At 54.8% G+C, this 17723-nt stretch overlaps 7 protein-coding genes across 7 annotated transcripts; 2 read left to right on the plus strand and 5 right to left on the minus strand.

Moving 5' to 3' along the window:
• Positions 1-3773: 3773 nt before the first annotated feature.
• Positions 3774-5673, minus strand: B0T26DRAFT_742643 (asparaginyl-tRNA synthetase; the record flags this gene model as incomplete). The annotated part of the gene is made up of 4 exons (XM_060444147.1): positions 3774-3900; positions 3954-4049; positions 4107-4578; positions 4638-5673. 4 exons carry the CDS (start codon positions 5671-5673, stop codon positions 3774-3776), a joined length of 1731 nt encoding a protein of 576 aa, XP_060292360.1.
• Positions 5674-6430: 757 nt separating this feature from the next.
• B0T26DRAFT_742651 (uncharacterized protein) lies at positions 6431-8029 on the minus strand (the record flags this gene model as incomplete). Its single annotated transcript, XM_060444148.1, has 5 exons — positions 6431-6550; positions 6593-7257; positions 7312-7606; positions 7641-7861; positions 7927-8029. The coding sequence occupies 5 exons, from the start codon at positions 8027-8029 to the stop codon at positions 6431-6433; spliced, it is 1404 nt and encodes a 467-aa protein (XP_060292361.1).
• A 974-nt stretch (positions 8030-9003) lies between these two features.
• On the minus strand, positions 9004-11287 carry B0T26DRAFT_720311 (agmatinase). The gene is made up of 5 exons (XM_060442475.1): positions 11172-11287; positions 10875-11099; positions 10393-10519; positions 10002-10331; positions 9004-9916 (listed from the first exon to the last, which is right to left on the minus strand). The coding sequence occupies exons 2-5, from the start codon at positions 11070-11072 to the stop codon at positions 9303-9305; spliced, it is 1269 nt and encodes a 422-aa protein (XP_060292362.1). The 5' UTR covers positions 11073-11099; positions 11172-11287; the 3' UTR covers positions 9004-9302.
• Positions 11288-11378: 91 nt separating this feature from the next.
• Positions 11379-11657, plus strand: B0T26DRAFT_720316 (uncharacterized protein; the record flags this gene model as incomplete). The annotated part of the gene is made up of 1 exon (XM_060442476.1): positions 11379-11657. A coding segment is annotated over exon 1 (180 nt), but the record flags the coding sequence as incomplete, so codon positions are not given.
• A 1046-nt stretch (positions 11658-12703) lies between these two features.
• B0T26DRAFT_678535 (GTPase CDC42) lies at positions 12704-13802 on the minus strand (the record flags this gene model as incomplete). Its single annotated transcript, XM_060440240.1, has 4 exons — positions 12704-12769; positions 12858-13236; positions 13396-13515; positions 13783-13802. 4 exons carry the CDS (start codon positions 13800-13802, stop codon positions 12704-12706), a joined length of 585 nt encoding a protein of 194 aa, XP_060292364.1.
• Positions 13803-14069: 267 nt separating this feature from the next.
• Positions 14070-14394, plus strand: B0T26DRAFT_720323 (uncharacterized protein). Its single transcript, XM_060442477.1, has one exon. The coding sequence runs from the start codon at positions 14177-14179 to the stop codon at positions 14375-14377; it is 201 nt and encodes a 66-aa protein (XP_060292365.1). The 5' UTR covers positions 14070-14176; the 3' UTR covers positions 14378-14394.
• A 658-nt stretch (positions 14395-15052) lies between these two features.
• Positions 15053-15960, minus strand: B0T26DRAFT_392993 (uncharacterized protein). Its single transcript, XM_060434765.1, has 2 exons — positions 15455-15960; positions 15053-15299 (listed from the first exon to the last, which is right to left on the minus strand). The coding sequence occupies exon 1, from the start codon at positions 15844-15846 to the stop codon at positions 15466-15468; it is 381 nt and encodes a 126-aa protein (XP_060292366.1). The 5' UTR covers positions 15847-15960; the 3' UTR covers positions 15053-15299; positions 15455-15465.
• Positions 15961-17723: the final 1763 nt, after the last annotated feature.

Below are 17723 nucleotides of genomic sequence, written 5' to 3' on the forward strand. Positions count from 1 at the left end.
AGCTCCTGCAAAAGGGGCCGGCAAAAAACGAAGTCGGAGAAGAAGAAAAAAAAGATATACCGAGGGGAGGTTAAAAAACGGCCAAAAAAAAAAAGTCGAATGAGTGAGGGAGTGAGCACAAGAGAAATAAAAGAGGAAAAAGAAGGCGAAGGGGCGAGTGGTGACAGGGAGGGAGAAGGGAGCCCGGGTGGAGGACTGACAACCTAAGAGGGAGGCGGCCCTAAACGGGACTGGCTCAGGGAGCTAGTTTAATTGCTGCTGGGCAGGGGATCTCAGGAGGTGGGTACCTTAGAGTAGACGCTCGGAGCCCGGTCGGGTACGGTACGGTACAGTACGTTTGGCCTACCAACCGCCAGGTCCCCTTTTCTTGTCCCCAGGTCGCTGCCGTGGCGCGAGACGGCGCAAAAATAGCCGCGAATTAGCAGGTTCTAGCCCTGAGCCAGTACAACACGACCGTTATCCACACTTGTCCATGTTCCACCAATACACACCCTGCCAATAAGTCTGCAACCGACACCACCACGGCGATAAATGCGACTTCCATCTCTACTTCATGTACCGATCGCGCAGCGTTGAGGGACGGCCCTGATAAATGAATTGCGTTGACGATCACGACGTGTGCAAACCACAGTAATTTGGCCAGGTATACTGTACCTACTCCGGACTGTACATACATGCATTCCGTACCGAGCCCGGCAAGGTCTCGGTCGCTTGCCGCTCCTTTGATCGGCAATGAATGGGGCCAGAGTCAAACACTCATCTGATGTAAATGTCGGCCACCACTCAGTCCCAAGTGCCACCACCAGCGCCATCGATGCGAGATGCAAACTGCGAGATGCGATCTTGATGAATTAAAGTTCTCTTACTATACTAAGTGAGGAGTTGGTTTTGCTGCACACTACACGCAGTCCTGCAGCCCCTTGCGGCCCCTGTCTGATCTGAGCACGTTAGCTGCTGAGTTAACCCAGCAGCAGACGCGCCTAGACTCGTCAGATTCAGGAACGGGGTTGCACCGTTGCATCCCCACGGAGGGCAGCTGGCGGGACCCTTACTATCTAAAGGGTGATGGGGGCACTGGTGGGAAAGGAGAGGAGACGTCTAGAGGGGGTCGCCATCATGCAATCCGGGGCCATGCCTAGACAGTGGACATAATGCCAATAAACCTCTTCATCACTGATACACAGGCACAGTACTGTACAATATTCCAACTTACAGTATCCGTCCGGAGCTGGTCACACGGGAGAAGAGTTCTTAGCCTTGCGGCGAGACAAGATCACTGCCAATGCAGCACCACCACCGACTCGTCCGCCATTGGAATGGAAGAGGGGGAGCAAATTTACCGGTCTCACGGCCACCAATAGCTACCCGGTACAGATCTTTCTCTCCGTATCCGATCTACCTTAGTAATGACCATGCATTCAATCATCAGCACATTCTCTCCCAGGCTGGCTGTGAAGTGAAATGTTTAGCTCTCCATCCGAACCCAGGTACGTAGTCGCCTTGTGATGATCGGCTTGCTCGGTGGGAATCCCGCCTCATTGAACTAATATCCGTAACTGTGGAGAGAGTTCTGGATAGGGGGGATTGAGGTCGAGCAGGAAAGAGGAGGAGCGAACTAGCCGATCTCCCGCGGGCGCGGACACCCACAAACCACCAATGCCGTGCAGGGTCAAGAATACCCGGATGCTCGTCACCTACATATGGTATGTACTACACGCACTGCGCAAGGTACGCACACTACAACGGCCAGCCTACAGAGCCAGGGCGGCCAACCAGCGGGATCCCGACGGCGATTGACGCTGCCTGTCTTGTTCCTAGAAGTCAGATTAGACAATAATAAGCCCACCTAGGCCACTCTCCACGCCGTCTCTCTGGTTGTCTGTTTGCCCCCCCCATCGAGGCATCAAGGCGAATGCAGTGTCTCAACCTAAAGGGGGGGGGGAGATCGTAGCTTGTTGAGGAAAGAAATCGCGTGCTAGGGAGTAAGGTAGGGGCGACGGTCACCGAAGGTTTGGGTTGAAACCACCGTAGGCGAGGGGAGGGTGGAGACTGGAGAGAGGTCCCCACGGTCCACGGTAGAGCTAGAAAAGGGCTACCCAGCCGGCAATGTTTCATCCCTCATACCGTACAAAATCAGATTCTGGCTAGCTCGCACTGTAGTCTTGTCATTTCAGCAAGCGCTGTCCAGCACCGTGCGCATTATGGGCGGCGAAATGACTACAGGGCTAGAGACCTCGAATCCCCCCCAATTCATTCACGGGCAGCCAGTCGGCCAGCCGGCCAGTCGGCCAGCCGGCCAGCCAGCCGGCGCCCTGGACTATATACCAAAAAAAGGTTCAAAACATAAAAGTTTTAGAGAGACCTGTCTTGGGGGCTCGGGGATCACTGGTGCCCTGTTCTAGAATCTCAAGTGTTTCGTTTTTTTTGGCAACATGTCCGATCAAGATCACCTTCCTTTTGTGCCTGCCGGCTGTGTGTGAGTGATATGCAGCCCAAGAACCAACACAGCCATTGACACCACCAACCACTACGTACGACAACCAAGCCTCCGCCATCTTCCAGGTTGTCGGTGATAGCTCGTAAAAGGGGAAGTGGCTGCCAAAAAAAAAAAAAGAGAGACACTGGAAGTAGTAAGGCAGGAGGTAAGGCAGGCAGGCAGACGAAAAGGCCATCCGGGATGGGCCAGACAGCCAGTTGTGCCACATTTGTTCTTGTTCCTACAGGAACCCGCTGCAAGAGGCGAGCAAAGCAGAAAACATGTCTATACAGGACAGTACCGGGCCTCTTTTGGCCGCAGCGTACATACCTACATGTTATCACCAAGAAAAATTCAACCAGAACGGCGCATGTGGCTAAGGTCAGGGAAGTAGAGGCAAAGTAGGCAAGGCCAAGGTAAGGCGAGGCAAGGCATGGCAAGGCGAGGCGAGGCAAGGTAATCAAAACATAGAGCCAGCCTTTCCCATCAACTTACCCAAGGTATCTAGGTAGGTGTCTGTAAGAGATATGCATCTTCCTCACGCCCATCTGTCTATCATCATCTCCCGTCATTTCCTCGTCTTAGACATGTGTCTATGTACGAAGTACGCAGCCAAGTCAACCCAAGTCAAGCCAAACCATCAATAGAATCTCCTATCTCTCTATATCCAAAAGAGAACCTCCAGCAGGGCAGATATGCTCTTCCGAATTACCCGACGTAAGGCAAGGCAAGGCAACGCAGGCAGGCAGGTATCTACACCCCGTACACACACATATGCAAACATACCCACCTACAACGTTTGTGGCGGCGGGGGAGGCGTTTCAGCCAACAACTTGCATGCGGCGTGGCTTTCTTCTGGCTGCCTACTTCCACGTACCTAGGTATGTAGGTAGGGTAGCGATCCGCGCCAGAATACGATGCAATCCCCTGCAGCTAACGATGATGATTAAACCCGATTCCTATTGGCGTAGCGCTGCACTCGGTACTTGGATACAAAGTAAGGTGAGGTAGGGGTTTTGGTAAATAAAACTGGCCAAGAAAATCGCTTTACTAGTGCCCTTGTGGGTGGGAAATAGGGGCTCGAACAACTACTACGACATCAAGTAGAGGAAAATAGTAGCCACTCTCTACAGAGGCTGTCACAATAACACAATGAAACAAATGATCAAAGACTGAATCTATTTCCGGGGATCTTGCTGCAAGGGTACTGAGCACCAAACTCCATGCCTTCTCCCATCGTCTATAAAATGGCAGTCCTCCCACCCCCCAGCCCTCCTTTCCGTCTCGACTTCGTGTTCTAAGGTCTCGCGCGACCCATGAAGCGCGGGTAGAGCGTCGTTGTCCTTACCGTGTGCTGGCCGGCCATCCAGGCGAGGAATCTTTCCAAGCCCAGCCCGTATCCTCCATGCGGGGTTGTTCCAAACCTGAGCCATTGGTTAGCAACGGAAAACCCGGCAGTCTCAGCAACAGTACTTACTTCCGCTGGTCCGTATACCAGTAGTAGGGCTCCGGGCCAATCCCGTTCTTCTTGTACGCCGCGATCAGCTCGTCGTAGTCCTCCATGCGCATGGACCTGGAAACAAGATATTAGATAAAATTCCGACAAGGTGGGAAATTAGGGGAAACCTGCCCTCCTACGATCTCGCCAACTCCCGGGATGAGAACGTCTACGGATTCCGTCACACGGAGGTCCTTGGGGTCCTTCTTCATGTAGAACGCCTTGATCTCGACGGGGAAGTGCGTGAGGAAGATTGGACGGTTAATAATGTCCGTCATCCTCCGCTCCGCAGCCTCAGCAATATCGTCGCCGAAGCTGTGGACGTTGCCCTCCTCGTTGAGGATAGGGGGGTCCTGCTTGTTGAGCCACTCAATGGCGTCTTCGTACTTCATACGCATAAATGGCCGTGACGGCTTCTCGAAGCCGGGGTTCAGGAGCTTCAAGTACGCCGCCACTTCCGCGTTACCCTGGACCTTGTCGACAACCCGCGAGATGATCTCCTCGAGATGCTCGAGCAGGTCGTCAAACTCGATGAAGTCCATCTCACCCTCAATGTGCGTGTATTCGCTGAGATGCCGGCGCGTGAGACTCTTCTCCGCTCGGACTAGAGGTAGGTTAGTTGGTACTTCTGCGATAGCACGGGATCTGGGGCGCGGCTCTTACAGGACTTCTCGATGCAGTAGACGTCGCCAAGAGACGGGATGACCGTCTCGAGGTACAGCTGGGACGACTGGGTGAGGTAGGCTTCCTCGCCGTAGTAGTCATACTTGAAGAGCGTGCTGCCTCCCTCGACCTGGGTCTGGACCATGGCGGGGGGGGACACTTTGGTGAAGTGCATTTCGCGGTACGTGTCAATGAAGGCAAGCTCGACGAACTCGCGGAGCTTCATGACGGCCGAGGCAGTCTCGCCGCGGAGAACCAAGTGCCTGTTGTCAAGCATCTGGGCATCCCAAGGGTCCTGATCCCTGGAGACCTTGTTGGTGATGGCGTCTAGGTCGCTCGGGGCCGAGCCGAGAACCCTGTAATAGTCGACCTGGAGCTCCCGGTTGTCGGGGGCACTGGCGCCGGGCGGCAGCTGCTTCAACTCGCCGTACAGCACGATGGAGGTTTCCTGAGCAAAGACCAAGGCGTCGTACGTCTTAGTCAGGTCGCCGGCGGGTAAGACGCATTGCAGGAGGCCGTAGCCGTCCCGCAGGGTGATGAAGGTCGCCTGCTTCTGGGACCGCAGGCGGTGGATGCGGCCAAAGACCTTGATGCGGGTGCCCAGCTCGACCGACTTGTTGTTCAGCTTGATCCTGACGGCGGGCGGCAGCGACGGGTCCTCTTGGAGCATAATCTTCTTGGCATCCTCGAGATTCTTGAGGCGCTGCTGGCGCTCCTCCTCCTCCTTCTTGCTGGCCAGCTCGTCCTTGGCCAGCTTCTTCTTGTAGGCGTCGACGCGGCCGACGGCCTTCTTCAGGGAGGTCTTGGCGGGCTCTTCCCAGGTAGAACCATCGGCGGAGCCCTCCTTGGGGGGGACTCGGGTGAGGTACGTAGGCGCGGGCTTATCGAGGTGCTGGACCAGGGCATGGTAGAGAGACTGATAGGGCTTCGATTGGGAGCCGTCGGCGGATTCGTCGTCCTTGCCAGCCGCCGAGTCGATGTAGCACTTTGCGTCGCTCTTGACGGTGCGGTCCGCAAGCGCCTGAGGGGTTGCCATGTTGTCTTGCGAAGTGGTGCGCAAACAATGGCAAGATTTCTTCTGTTGGCGTACGAGAGGGGGAAGGGAGTACGTGAATTGATGGTGGGGTTCGCCCGTTATAAGAAAGTTGGCGGGGCACATCAAACAACCCGCCTACCCGATTCGCAGTGTCTCTGACTCACAACCTATCAGCGTAAAATTAAGGATAGACAGCTTCCGTCGAAACACCCGGACCGGACAGGACGCCGGTGCGCTAGGCTGCTACACAGTCGCAGACATGTCATGCTTTGGGCCAGCATGATAAAGCTGGAACGGCGATTGATAATCCCACCCCCTTGCCCTTGAGCCCAACCCTCCGACTTGGGATGAGTTGGGCCCTCGAAGACGGCATCCTCTCTTTCCTAAAATGTCTATTTAATTCGTCAATACCTCCTAATACCCCATTTCCCTATTTCACTCTGCATCGCAGTCTATTGTAGTCTGGGTATGGTCCAGATACTTGATAATGACGACCTGTCTGTGTCACATTGCGGTCGAGTCACCTACCATGCCCTGGGGGCTAAGTAAAATAGGGGGTCCTGTCTCGTCTCGGACAAGAGGCCATTCCTCAGGCGCAGGTTTCGGTTCCGCCCCAGGATAGAAGGCAGTAAAGTTATTAGTCCCGTTTCTTATTTATCTGGCATTTTCCTCGTTTACTTATGTTTTTTTTTTTTCTGTTTCTGTTTCTGTTTCTATTTTTCTTCTTGTTTGGCATACGTGGGTGGTGCTCAAACAGTCAGGCCGTTGCCACTCGTCCCAAGGTCAACTTTGCTGCTGCAGCAACCTGTGCTATGTCAAGCCGAGGCTCAGACTCGTCGACGAGGGCTCGACTAGCCATCTCCGGTTCGTGGCTGTACTGTTCCAACTGCAGCACCTTCTGTTCTCCGAAAGCTTCCACCTCGCCGTCGTCGAGCTGTCGTTCCAGCCTGTCCCACTCGTCCTCGCCCACGTGCTGGACCAGCTTAGTGAAGGGGAACGAACAACGATCGTTGAAGCCAGTCAGGAGCAGCATGTGGAACCACATGGCGCTCGACTCTTGCGACCACTGGATGAGGCTCGACAACTTTCGATTCTCGTGGCCGGGCGTCTTGGCCTCTTCCTCGCCCAGGACCCGCTTGAATATGCCTAGGTACCTGAAGTAGCGGCCCGTGATGTGGGCTGGCTCTCCCGTGTCGTCGTCGTCGCCGTCGCCGTCGCAGTCCCACGCCTGGCTTGTCGGACGGTCCATGAGCAGCCACCAGGGCGCCGAGCCTAACAGCTGGGCAGGTCCGACGTAGGACCATTCGAGATCAACCACTCCGACGACGTTGAGGTCTCGTCTGCTCCTGGCCATCAAGTTTGCTAGGCCAAGGTCGTCGCAGATAATCTTGAACTTGGCGCGGTCGTACTGACCGTGGACGAACCTTGGGGCCAGAGACTTGAGGACCTTGAAGGACCGGTATCTGGCCGTGGCATCGTACTTGCCGTAGGCTGAGTTTGGTTGGCGCACAAGCTGTTCCCAGTCTTGTTCTACAACGTACTGGAAAGAGTCAGTCGTCGACGAAAACCCCTTGGTACGGTCGCCTGAGTTTTATTCTGTAAGTGCATTTGCGAAAAACGGCGGCGAGAGGAACATACCAAATGTGTCCACTCCCCCAGTCTGCAGGATATCATGGGCCTTCCAGGTCAGCGGCCGTGTCGGGAAGCAAGTCCCCGGAGTGGGAGAGTCCAGTTTACCGATGCTGTTGAAGTCGAGTTTGAAAAGTTGAAGCTGGAAACTGGCCATCTGCCTGTAGATAATCTCTATCTCGGCGTCGCTGATGTTTTCGGTCAAGAGCCTGGTGCCTTCGGTTGGGTTCTTGAGCAAGTCATTGAGACTTACACAGTCCTGCATAAACTCTATAATAATAAAGGGGCCTAGGCCGAGGGGGTTCTGTGCCGCGGCGGATGGGATTGATGGCGGCAACCTCCATGGCCACCTTTTCGTCAAGATAGCAGTCACTGACCTTGCCAACCCTCGGCAGCCGGAGCAGCCAAACGGTGCCATCGCTGAAGAGAAACTGGAGCCCGACATTGCACGAGCCGTAATGGGCGTCGTTTCTGGCAAGCCAACAAGGGAGTTGGCCTGGATGAAAGCTCGAAAGCCATTCCCGGAGACTCCCGCTTCGATGTGCTTCGTTTAGGCGATCTTCTCAGAGCTCGCCCTGGGCTTGATGCTCCAGTTCAATGCACTCGTCGGTTTCCATGTGTTACCCAGAAATACTCCCTCTTTGGAAGGATACGGGTGGAGGGGCCAAGCGGCGAGGCTCTCGAGGAAGGTCGGGTTTTGATGCACCGTTGCAGCCTCATTTTTCATCTAGGTGCAGTATGTACAGTGCATGGATGCGTGTAGCCATGCACATACCAGATAAGGCAGTTAGCAGTGTGGTGTTGCACAGAGTGCCCTCGTGCCCGTTTAGAAACGTGCGAAAGAGAGAGCAAGGTAAGAGGAACCGAACCGTGACTTCTCTCCCCTCCCCTCCCTTCCCTAAAAAGGGATGGGTTCATACAACTTACCTAATTCCTAACCTCACTGGATTTCGATGCCGCTCTTTAACGAAACATAGACGCTACGCATGCATGCCATGAACACGTCAACGGAACACCCCTGTTGTCAATGGTAAGACATTTTTGCTTAAAATACCGAGTACTACATATGTTAAACCAAAATCAAATCGGCAAAAGGTGCAAAGTAGGTATGCACCCATACATAGACAGCCAAGCCAAGCATCATTGCAGGATAGGTCGCTACTCTGATTCTAACATCGGTGACGACATTTGGGAGAGGAGCATATGAGGCTGAGTCCCTCAAAGTTCCGAAATCAGATATCTCGAGACCCATCAGTCCTTCTTCTTCTGCAGCACACCACAGGCAGGGCGTCAGTGGTGCATTTTGTCCACACAGAGAGGGCAGAACCAGGAGGGATACTGGCAGCTTCTTGGCCCTTAGCCTTCTTCTCGGCCTCACGCCGGGCTTTGGCCTAGGCAAGATCGCGGCGCCTGTTCCTGGACGAGTTGCTAGCGTCTACCAGACGGTTTATGTCCTGAGTGCTGCCGCTGGCAATAGCCTGGGTGACTTGCTGCGAGGCGGACGGGTCCGACATTGTGGATAAGTACGATTCTCGTAGCTTACTGGGCTTGCTGACGAACAGGGCAGGTTCGGAAAGGGGATAAGGGGAGCGGCCAAGGCTCCCTCAAAGGGACGGCCTCTCGATCTATATTTATACCTATCTCTTGGGGATGGTGTCGTCGTTCTTCATGTCCTGGGAGCAGCCAGGGGGGGGGGGGGGGGGGGGGTGGTAGAGGCAGGCTGCGCGGGCGTCGAGTGTATATTGAATATGAACCGGCCAACGAGCGACGAGATCCATCCTGGTGCGAGCTGGAGTGAATACATATTGAATTGGACACTGTGAATCATCGGCGGGATCACATGCCAGCAATAGCAACCAGAAACTGACTGTCTGAGGCTCTTTGAAAGTACGTATTCTTACCTGCCCACCTGATCTGAGGCTCTCTAGCCGTTTATGGTGCGAAATAAACAGTATGTGGTGTCGTATGTACGATACACGATCCCAGAGACGCACATCACATCACAGCTCATCGTGCCTCTCCCCCGGGCGGACCGTTCTGCCCATGTCTTGCATGCCCTTCTTGACCATAGAGCTAAGAATCTCGTAGACGACCTGAGCAGCAGCGAGAGCCGTCTCTTCGCCAGCGCCCTGGTACGCGGGGGCGACCTCGACGGCATCAGCGCCGACAATGTCAAGGCTTTCGATGCCCCTGAGGATGCGGATCAGCTCGCGCGTCGTCCAGCCGCCGGGCTCGGGCGTGCCGGTGCCAGGCGCGAACGCCGGGTCTAGAACGTCGATGTCGACCGAGAGGTACACGGGCGCAGCCTCCTCTCCTTCTCCGGAGGGAGTGGCAAAACTCTCGAGGATGGCCTTGACGATGCCGCTCGTGCCGATCTCGTCAATGTCGTCGGCGCTGAGCCGCACCCAGTTCTGTCGCGTGTCGTCGTCGAAATCGTCCCACCCGTCGCCCGACAGCCGCGTGCGCAGCCCCGCGTGCACTGATGGTCCTGCGCTGGCGTTGGCGAGTAGGCCCTCGTTGCCTGCCAGCCAGAACATGGACCCGTGGTTGAAGTGCGATTGGTCCGACGGCCACGCCGATGGGTACTTTTCCGGGTGCCATGTGTCGAGATGGGCTGTCAGGAGTCAGTCAGACATACGTACTCGTCAGGGTGGGAAAGCAGCCGCAGGACTCGGACATATAGGAGATCCGTTACCGACCGTCAAAGTGCAAGACCCGCAGAGGCTTGCCGTAGATCTCCTTCAGCGCCCTTAGCGCGGGCAGGGCCAGGCTGTGGTCGCCGCCGAGGGTGATGAGCTTGGGCTTGCGCAGCAGCGGCGACGCGGTGCCGCGGTGACCCAGCTCGGTGAAGGCGGCCGTCATCTGGGCGATGGCGACGGCGTTGTCCATGGGCGAGATGGGTATGTCGCCGCAGTCGATGATGGTGGCCCAGTTCTGGTACGGGTTGATGTTGGCCCGCGGGTTGAAGCCCCTGAACGACGTCTGCCGGCTCGACGCCTGGCGGATCGCTCTAGGGCCAAACCGAGCACCTGCCGGAGGATAAGCCATGTCTTCTGTGCAAGACAAAGTAAGGGATGGGGGGTTGTTTACCTGGCCTGTAGCTCGTCGCCGTGTCAAAAGGGGCGCCGATGATTCCAATGTCGAACAGCTCGCCCGGCGTCGTCAGGCACTTGACATGCTTGAGGTGGGCAAACGAGCCTATGCCGGAGAATCCCCACTGCGGCCGTGGACGGACCGGGCCATGCCAGTCAGTCTCCTATCTCATGGTACAACCCACTCACGCTGACTGAAGAGATACTCTGAGGGACAGGTCAAGCAATTCTTGAAGCACCACCCCCACTCTCACACTCTCTCGCTATCACACAAACAGCCTCTCACATAATATCCTGCTCCTGTCAACGTGAATGGGGTAATGGGAAAACAACAAAACGACATGACGAGACTTCCTGAGTAGACACGGACACCAAGTAGACACATAACACACCCCCCCTCACTAGCTCATCAGCTCACCAGCTCACCCGCAATTAGAAATAAGATAACAATCTAGAACAAGCCCACAGAAACTAACTCACTTCAAATCCCCACTTCCTCTCCAACTCAGCCAGCTGCTCGGGGGACCATTCCTGCTCGTGGTCGGCGTGAGCTCCGCACGCGTGCACGGCGGTGGCGGGAAGCAGAAGCAGCAGTGGCAGTCGCAGGAACAGGGACTTCATCGTGGCCTGCTGGGAAAAAAAGACAAACAGCCCCGACCCAAGACGCACACGTCGCATGTGCGTGTATAATTCGTTCCGTCGTTGCTAAGCCGAGTGAGGATAAGGGAGGGTAGGTAGGCAACGGCAGAAGTCCTTTGCATATGAACGAGACCTTACCTAGGTAGATGTGATTAGATCGGTAGGTACTGGACGGTATTTGTTTTGCTGCTGCACCAGTAGATAGATAGACAGAGCAGTTAGACTTTACTCACATGAGCAAATACCTAATGTACATATATGTACCTACCTAAATATGCATACCCTTCCCCATACTTATCTCACCGCACATCACTCCCCCTTACCTAGTTAACGAACGAACGGCAATCCGCCATCGGCCTTTCACCATTTCCGCACCGACAACCCAGCCAGCCAGCCAGCCAGCCAGCCAGCCAGCCAGTCAGCCAGTCAGCCATCCAATTGAATGAATGAATTGGGGGAGAGGGAAGGAGGGGGATTCTGCATGCACATCCATCATACGATAGGCCATCAGCAGTTCAGCATAGCACGCAAGCGTCCCTCCACGGCCGTACATAATTGGTTCAAAGTCCTACCATACATCCATACATCCATACATCCATACATCCATACATCCATACATCCATACATCCATACATCCATACATCCATACATCCATACATCCATACATCCATCCATCCATCCATCCATACATCCATACATCCATACATCCATACATACATACATACATACATACATCCATACATAACCACACGTACCACATCTCCTCACGGAGCGCGAGCGCGAGCACGGGTCCTCCCGAGGTGAGATAGATCTGTACCAAGTACTCGCAAAAGCAAAAGTAGGGGCTGCATACGTTCTATATAAAATATGGATATCCTCCCTCGCAAAGTAAAGTGTCAAACATGTAGAACCAGAAATGACGAAGAAACCAAAGACACCGCCGCTCCATAACCACAAGACGGACTTCTCGTAATAAAAAAAAAGGTTTTATTTCTGGCAACAGAGAGATACAACGCTCCAGTGCAAGCAGGAAAGCCTTGATTCAACTTTGCACTCCAATCGCCAAACTGTCCCTATTGAAAAAAGCGTCCCTCCCTGCGTTTATCAAGATCCCCGCTCTTACTCAAAAGGGAGATAGTAGCAAGAAGGTAGAAAAATGTGCTAAACAGGCCAGATACCAACAACTGCGGCCAGAGCGTCCATCTGCGAGGGGAAATCCGCACCGCTAGGGGGTAGAGCTCTACTCGTGCCTGGTTACTCAAAAAAAAAAACTCTCCCTCTTTCTTCCGAGGCAGTAGAGCAGCTTGCCGTTCCCGGTTACGGGAAAGGGGGTTTGTTTGTCCTCTCTGGCGGACCGACGCAGCGACGGTAAGAGGGAGAGAAGGGGGGCCTGCCTATCCCAACGCCCAGCAGTAGGTGCTCTTCAAAAAGAACAGCGGGAGCGCTTTCAGTCCCGTCTATTGCCTAGCTGTCGTCCTCCCCCCAGAAAAATAACGACTTCAACCCCCCCCGAGTCACGTCGGCCCGCCCACCCCCACGCCTCCAAAAAAGAAACTAGGCCATGACAGAGAGGAGCTGTCGTCATCGGTCCTTTTATCTGATGTGATCTACGTTGGTTTAAAAATCGGGGTCGGCGGGCTTAAAAGTGCCGCCCAAGTCGCGCGCCACAATCAGAGAACCAAACACTTGTGGGACTTCTTCTTCGGCGCCGGCGGTTCTAGTGCAGCAACGATGGCCTGTGTTTCCTCTTGTCAGCGTCTCTCAACACTCCGGGGGCAATTTTCGCCTGGATCGTATGCTTGTCACGGCCGTCCTGTCACATACCTCGTCGAAGACATCCTTGAGCTTGTACTGTGTCAGGGCACTGCACTCGACATACTTGACGGCCCCAAGCTGCCTGGCCATGGCCTCGCCGTCCTCCTTCCGTATCATGCGCCCCTTGGTTTTTGAAAGCTTCGCGAGCGCCTGCTCGTCGTCCCGTAAATCTACCTGGGTCCCGACAATCAGGCACGGCACGCCAGGGCAGTGATGGTGAACCTCGGGAAACCATTTATCCTTGACGTTGTCGAAGGATGCCTGTGATGTAATGCTGAAACAGACCAGAAAGACGTCCGTCTGTGGGTATGACAGAGGCCGCAGGCGATCGTAATCTTCTTGCCCGGCAGTATCAAACAGCCCGAGGGTATACGGCTCATCCCCGATCCTAATGGCGATGATGCCGTCTTAGCAGAGGTCTCTGGGCTAAGGGGGTGGATGGCTGCAAGAGGGGGAGGAGAAGCGAGCGGGAGGCTCCTGTCGGGTGAGACATGGCAGGTCCCTCGAGAAGCGGCCAAGAAAGGGGGCGCGCGGGGCAACAACATACATGACCGTGACAGCATAGTTGTCGAACACTGTAGGTACATATTCCGAGGGGAACTTGTTGGTTGTGTAGCTGATGAGAAGACATGTCTTTCCGACCGCACCGTCGCCAACGACCACGCACCTGAGCAGCGGGAGCCGAGTTAGCGAGCGGAATTCAACCTAGTGATGCACTCCCCACCGCCATCGACACACGCCTATAACGACGCGCCTAAATGGGGTGGAGGGGGGGTAGTTCGAGATGCAGCATCAGCAGCAGCAGTCGTAGTGCTAGCGGAGGCAGGCGGCGTAAAGCAGCCAGGACTGCTACGCACGAGAACCGCCATCAAAGTGGCAGGGGGGGAGGGGGTGGTGAGATGGCGGCACCAAAGGTTAAAGAGGGCTGACGAACTTGATGGTTCCAAGCACCATGTTTCCTAATGACGGCGCCCCGGACAGGAGCAAGGCGTGTCGCGAGCGTGATCACTGGAGACTCTTTCGACGGGCGGCTTTCTCTCTGTCTGTCTGTCTCGAGACAAGACTGGCACGTAATCGGGGGCACGCCTTATCGCACGCAGGGTGCTGGCAATCTATCGGCAATTCGTGTGTGCGAGGGCGGAGTGGAGTCGAAGAGGGAATGAATGGGGAAAATGGGAACACGAAATGAGCACCCAGGTTCACTTCAGTTCAGTTCAGCTGTTTTTTTTTGGCCGGCGGTGGGTGGTGTGCGGAAAAAAAAAAGCAATCTAGGCAAGCAGCATGCGCGACCTGACCTGACCCGAGTCGAGGGCGGTGGATGGCCGTTGATGCTATCTCGTCAGGGACCTGGCGCAGAGACAAAGAGGGAGCCGGAAGACTCGATGAAGGAGAGAAGAGAAGAAGCTAGTGTCAGGGCAGGTGGGTTTGCAAGCCAGCGCAGCCGAGCAGTCGAGCAGCAATTGAGAAGAGCAGAGGAATTAGGGGTGCTGGTGGTTTTGTTGTGGCAGGCCAGGCCAGTAGCCTCGTAGTGTAAGATTACGGGGAGCTTGGAGAAACCTGCGGGGACCCTGGCGTTGGAGTTTCTACTGGCCAGCCAGCCAGGCTTCCTGTGGCAGGCTTCTTCTTGCTGTGTGCGCGCCCATTTGCTCGATTTTAGTGATGACTGACAACCGCCCGGGCCCCATTGAATGGAACGTGCGCAGCCGGTATACATACTGTCCGTATCCTATGTGTATATTACGGAGTGTACAGTACGGATTACAGAGTCATGCAATTACTGCAAACCACCGTCCACAGTGCATGCTCCCTGCTGCATCTTTTAGATTGCCTTTTTCCAAGGTTATTTTTTTTGGCATACAACCTGCTTGTGAGAGCAGCCGTGGCTGTGAGGCTAGGCATGAATGTGGCACGTATCGGGACATGGGACAAAAGAAGGCGAGCGAGTGACGGTGTCACGGGACTGGTGTCCTTTTTGTCCCAGCGAGATACAGAACAGAAGGACACTAAACACTTTTTGGAAGCCCAATTGACTTCCGAATATACTCGGTTCAGTATTTGTACGTATGGCACGCAATACCCGATTCAGTGTGGTAGTTCTTCAGGTCCAGGGCCCGCCTATCAAGAGCAGCTGTTGCGCCCTTGAAGAAATGGCTTGTCCGGCTCACGATCCAGCCTGCAAGCAGCATCATTTCTCCTGCCAGGCTAGTACGCTTTGTGCTCGACTGCAGGGTGATTGGGTAACACGTCGACCAAACCTCCAACACTCTTGCCTCCAATGGTTAGGTTGCTGCAAGTCACACTGAGACCCCTCTTCTCCAACGAGAAGCCTGCTGCCTACCTACCCTTATACTCTGAACCTGGCCGTCGGCGTGGGAATTGTTTGGGTAGAGTAGGTAGGTAGGGTCGCCAATGGATCCGGATTCCCGCCCTTCAGAGACGCCCGCCCCAGCGCTGTCCGGTGGTGCGACCGCACAGAGTGCTTATTAGCTGGCTTTGCTATTTTGGAGGGGGAGGGGGAAAGGGAAGGGGGCGGGCGCCCACAGGCTGCTGTGGTCGTGGGCGTGGGCGTGGACGTGGAAGTGAAGGCAGTAATGGGGACGTCTCACAACACCTCGCATTAACACGGCGGGGCCTTCCGTACCCGTATCCGAGAGAAAATCCATCCATTGACAAACACTCGCCGGCAGGCGGCGGGGGAACCTGAACCTAAACCTGAACCGAACCTTCCTCCTGTTGTTGGTGGCAGATGCCGCTGCAGCACAGACACAGAGTCACAGACAGGCAAAGCACTGCCAGGCAATCTGATAAGAAACGAGGCGTCCGAGACAAGGCATATGCGGAAAGAAAGGAAAGAGCGACACGGCGAGCAGCTGCGAGAGCCAAGAACCCATGGAAGTCCTTCTCCCTCGCGGTACAGTACTCCGTAGCTAGAGAATAATGAGAATAATACCAGCGCACAGTATGGCATGTTCATAATTGTCAATACATGAACGTCCATGGGATACTGAAGTTATTACATGCGACGCTCTACGTTGTACATAGTAACCCATGCTGCCTCCATTGTAGTCGGCCCCCATTGGAGCAACTCAGCACCGTAACGGACCTTAGTAACTGGCGAGGTAGGTATGTAACATGTTTTTCCCTTCCCTTGGGTAGTAGACGTAATGGTCGGCCTTGGCTTGGTATATCTGTATGTAGAGTCTAAATATGTACTGCGTGTACGGATATGCTGCATGGAAAAGCGGTAGAATGCATGAGCCCGAAATGGGCGATCACTGTCTGGACTTTCTTTTCGGGGAGGGATGTTGGCTTCTGTCGGGTCTGGAGGATGCGAGGATGCGCAGCGACGCCTTCTAGAAGCCGTGCGGACGGCATCACCACCACACTAACAAAACCCTGAGGTGACCTCCACCGATGAGAGGTTTCTCGAGCAGGGCAGGTGACAAACAGACAGGGCAGCTGAGCGGGCGCACTCCAAGTTCTCTTGGCAGGGGCCCCTGTCGGCCAGCCATGCAGCACCTCTGTTGATAGGGTGGGTGGGTGAGTTGTGGGTGGGGCTGCTTGATGTTGCTCTTTCCATTCCATCGTCTTGCAGGTGATGAGTGAGGTTGTCGGGTCGGACAAGCTCTTTTCTTTCCATACAAGAGACCTGCTGGGGGATCGATGTTTGCTGTGTTTCCCTTCATGCTCGCACCCGGCACATGGGCCATTTAGCGCCCCCGTTCAATATCCGGCTGATATTGCCAGTCGGTCACAGTCTGCATTCCTGGGGCAGCACCAGCGAGGTGGCTTTCGCTCCAGACCGACGCAAGTCTCTCACCTTTTCTAGTGTGCACCCCTTCCAAGATGATACATACTAGTATACGTAGTAGCTTCGTCTTGTGCAACAGAAGGCACGCCCGTGGAAACACAGGCACACGCACGCACGCACGCACGCATACACGCAGGCTCGGCCGCCCGCATGCTCCGCGTATCGGCAGCTCACGTTGGTGCCGTGCGAGGCAACGTGCTTGAGATCTGTGGCAGGGGCCCAGATACGGATAGGGATCCCTAGGGGGCTCTCGGGAGCGAGGTGTTTTGTTTGCCTCAGCAGAGACGCAAGGCCCCAGAAGGATATATATATTGTACTCAGTACGTACATGTGCAGTATGACACCCACCGTTCTTGACAGCACCCCTCGCCTTGTTCCCTCTTTGGGGCATCAAGAGTTGCTGGCTTGCTGCTTAGCGGCAAGGGCAGACCCTACATGGCGATAGCCGTTGATTTGAGATTCCACATCTTCCAACGGTAGGTGCCAATATAGTACACGGCTATGGATATACACAACCATAAACTGGACTGGACTGGACTGGACTGTTGGCGTGGATGCGTCAGGAGCCCGGCGTCGCACTGGGCGAGGACGGTGCTCCGTGGCGGGATTAAGCGTTCGGGGTCCCGGAATCTCGAAACGCACGTCTGAAACTGGCGTCTTTTCCGGGTTGTTAAAGTGTGACAAGCACGGAATGGTTCTTTTCGAGTCTTTGTCTTGGCCGTTGTTGCCAGTAGATTAACTCCTAAGGTATTGGTGCATGGGCGGGAAACGTGGGTCTTACTAAAACGTGCAGCCCAGTTCTCCTTCCATATTGTCTAAACCTCATCTCCAAGGTCTGTTTTGTGGATTTTGGTTGCGTAGATTGTAAGAGGGGATAAATACTCGAGGTTTGTATGATGATGATGCGTGTGTCACGCATTCGCGGCGAGCTGGTTTTGAAGTGGGGGCAGGCATTTTGGGGACTCGCCGAGGGGGTTCCATTACTGGGCTGGGTTAGGTACCTCAAGTCTACGTCCATACGAATACGTACATAGCTTGAATTTGAACATCTGCATCACATCACA

Source organism: Lasiosphaeria miniovina, assembly GCF_030549165.1.
Source record: "Lasiosphaeria miniovina strain SMH2392-1A chromosome Unknown B0T26scaffold_6, whole genome shotgun sequence".
NCBI classification, from domain to species: domain Eukaryota; kingdom Fungi; phylum Ascomycota; class Sordariomycetes; order Sordariales; family Lasiosphaeriaceae; genus Lasiosphaeria; species Lasiosphaeria miniovina.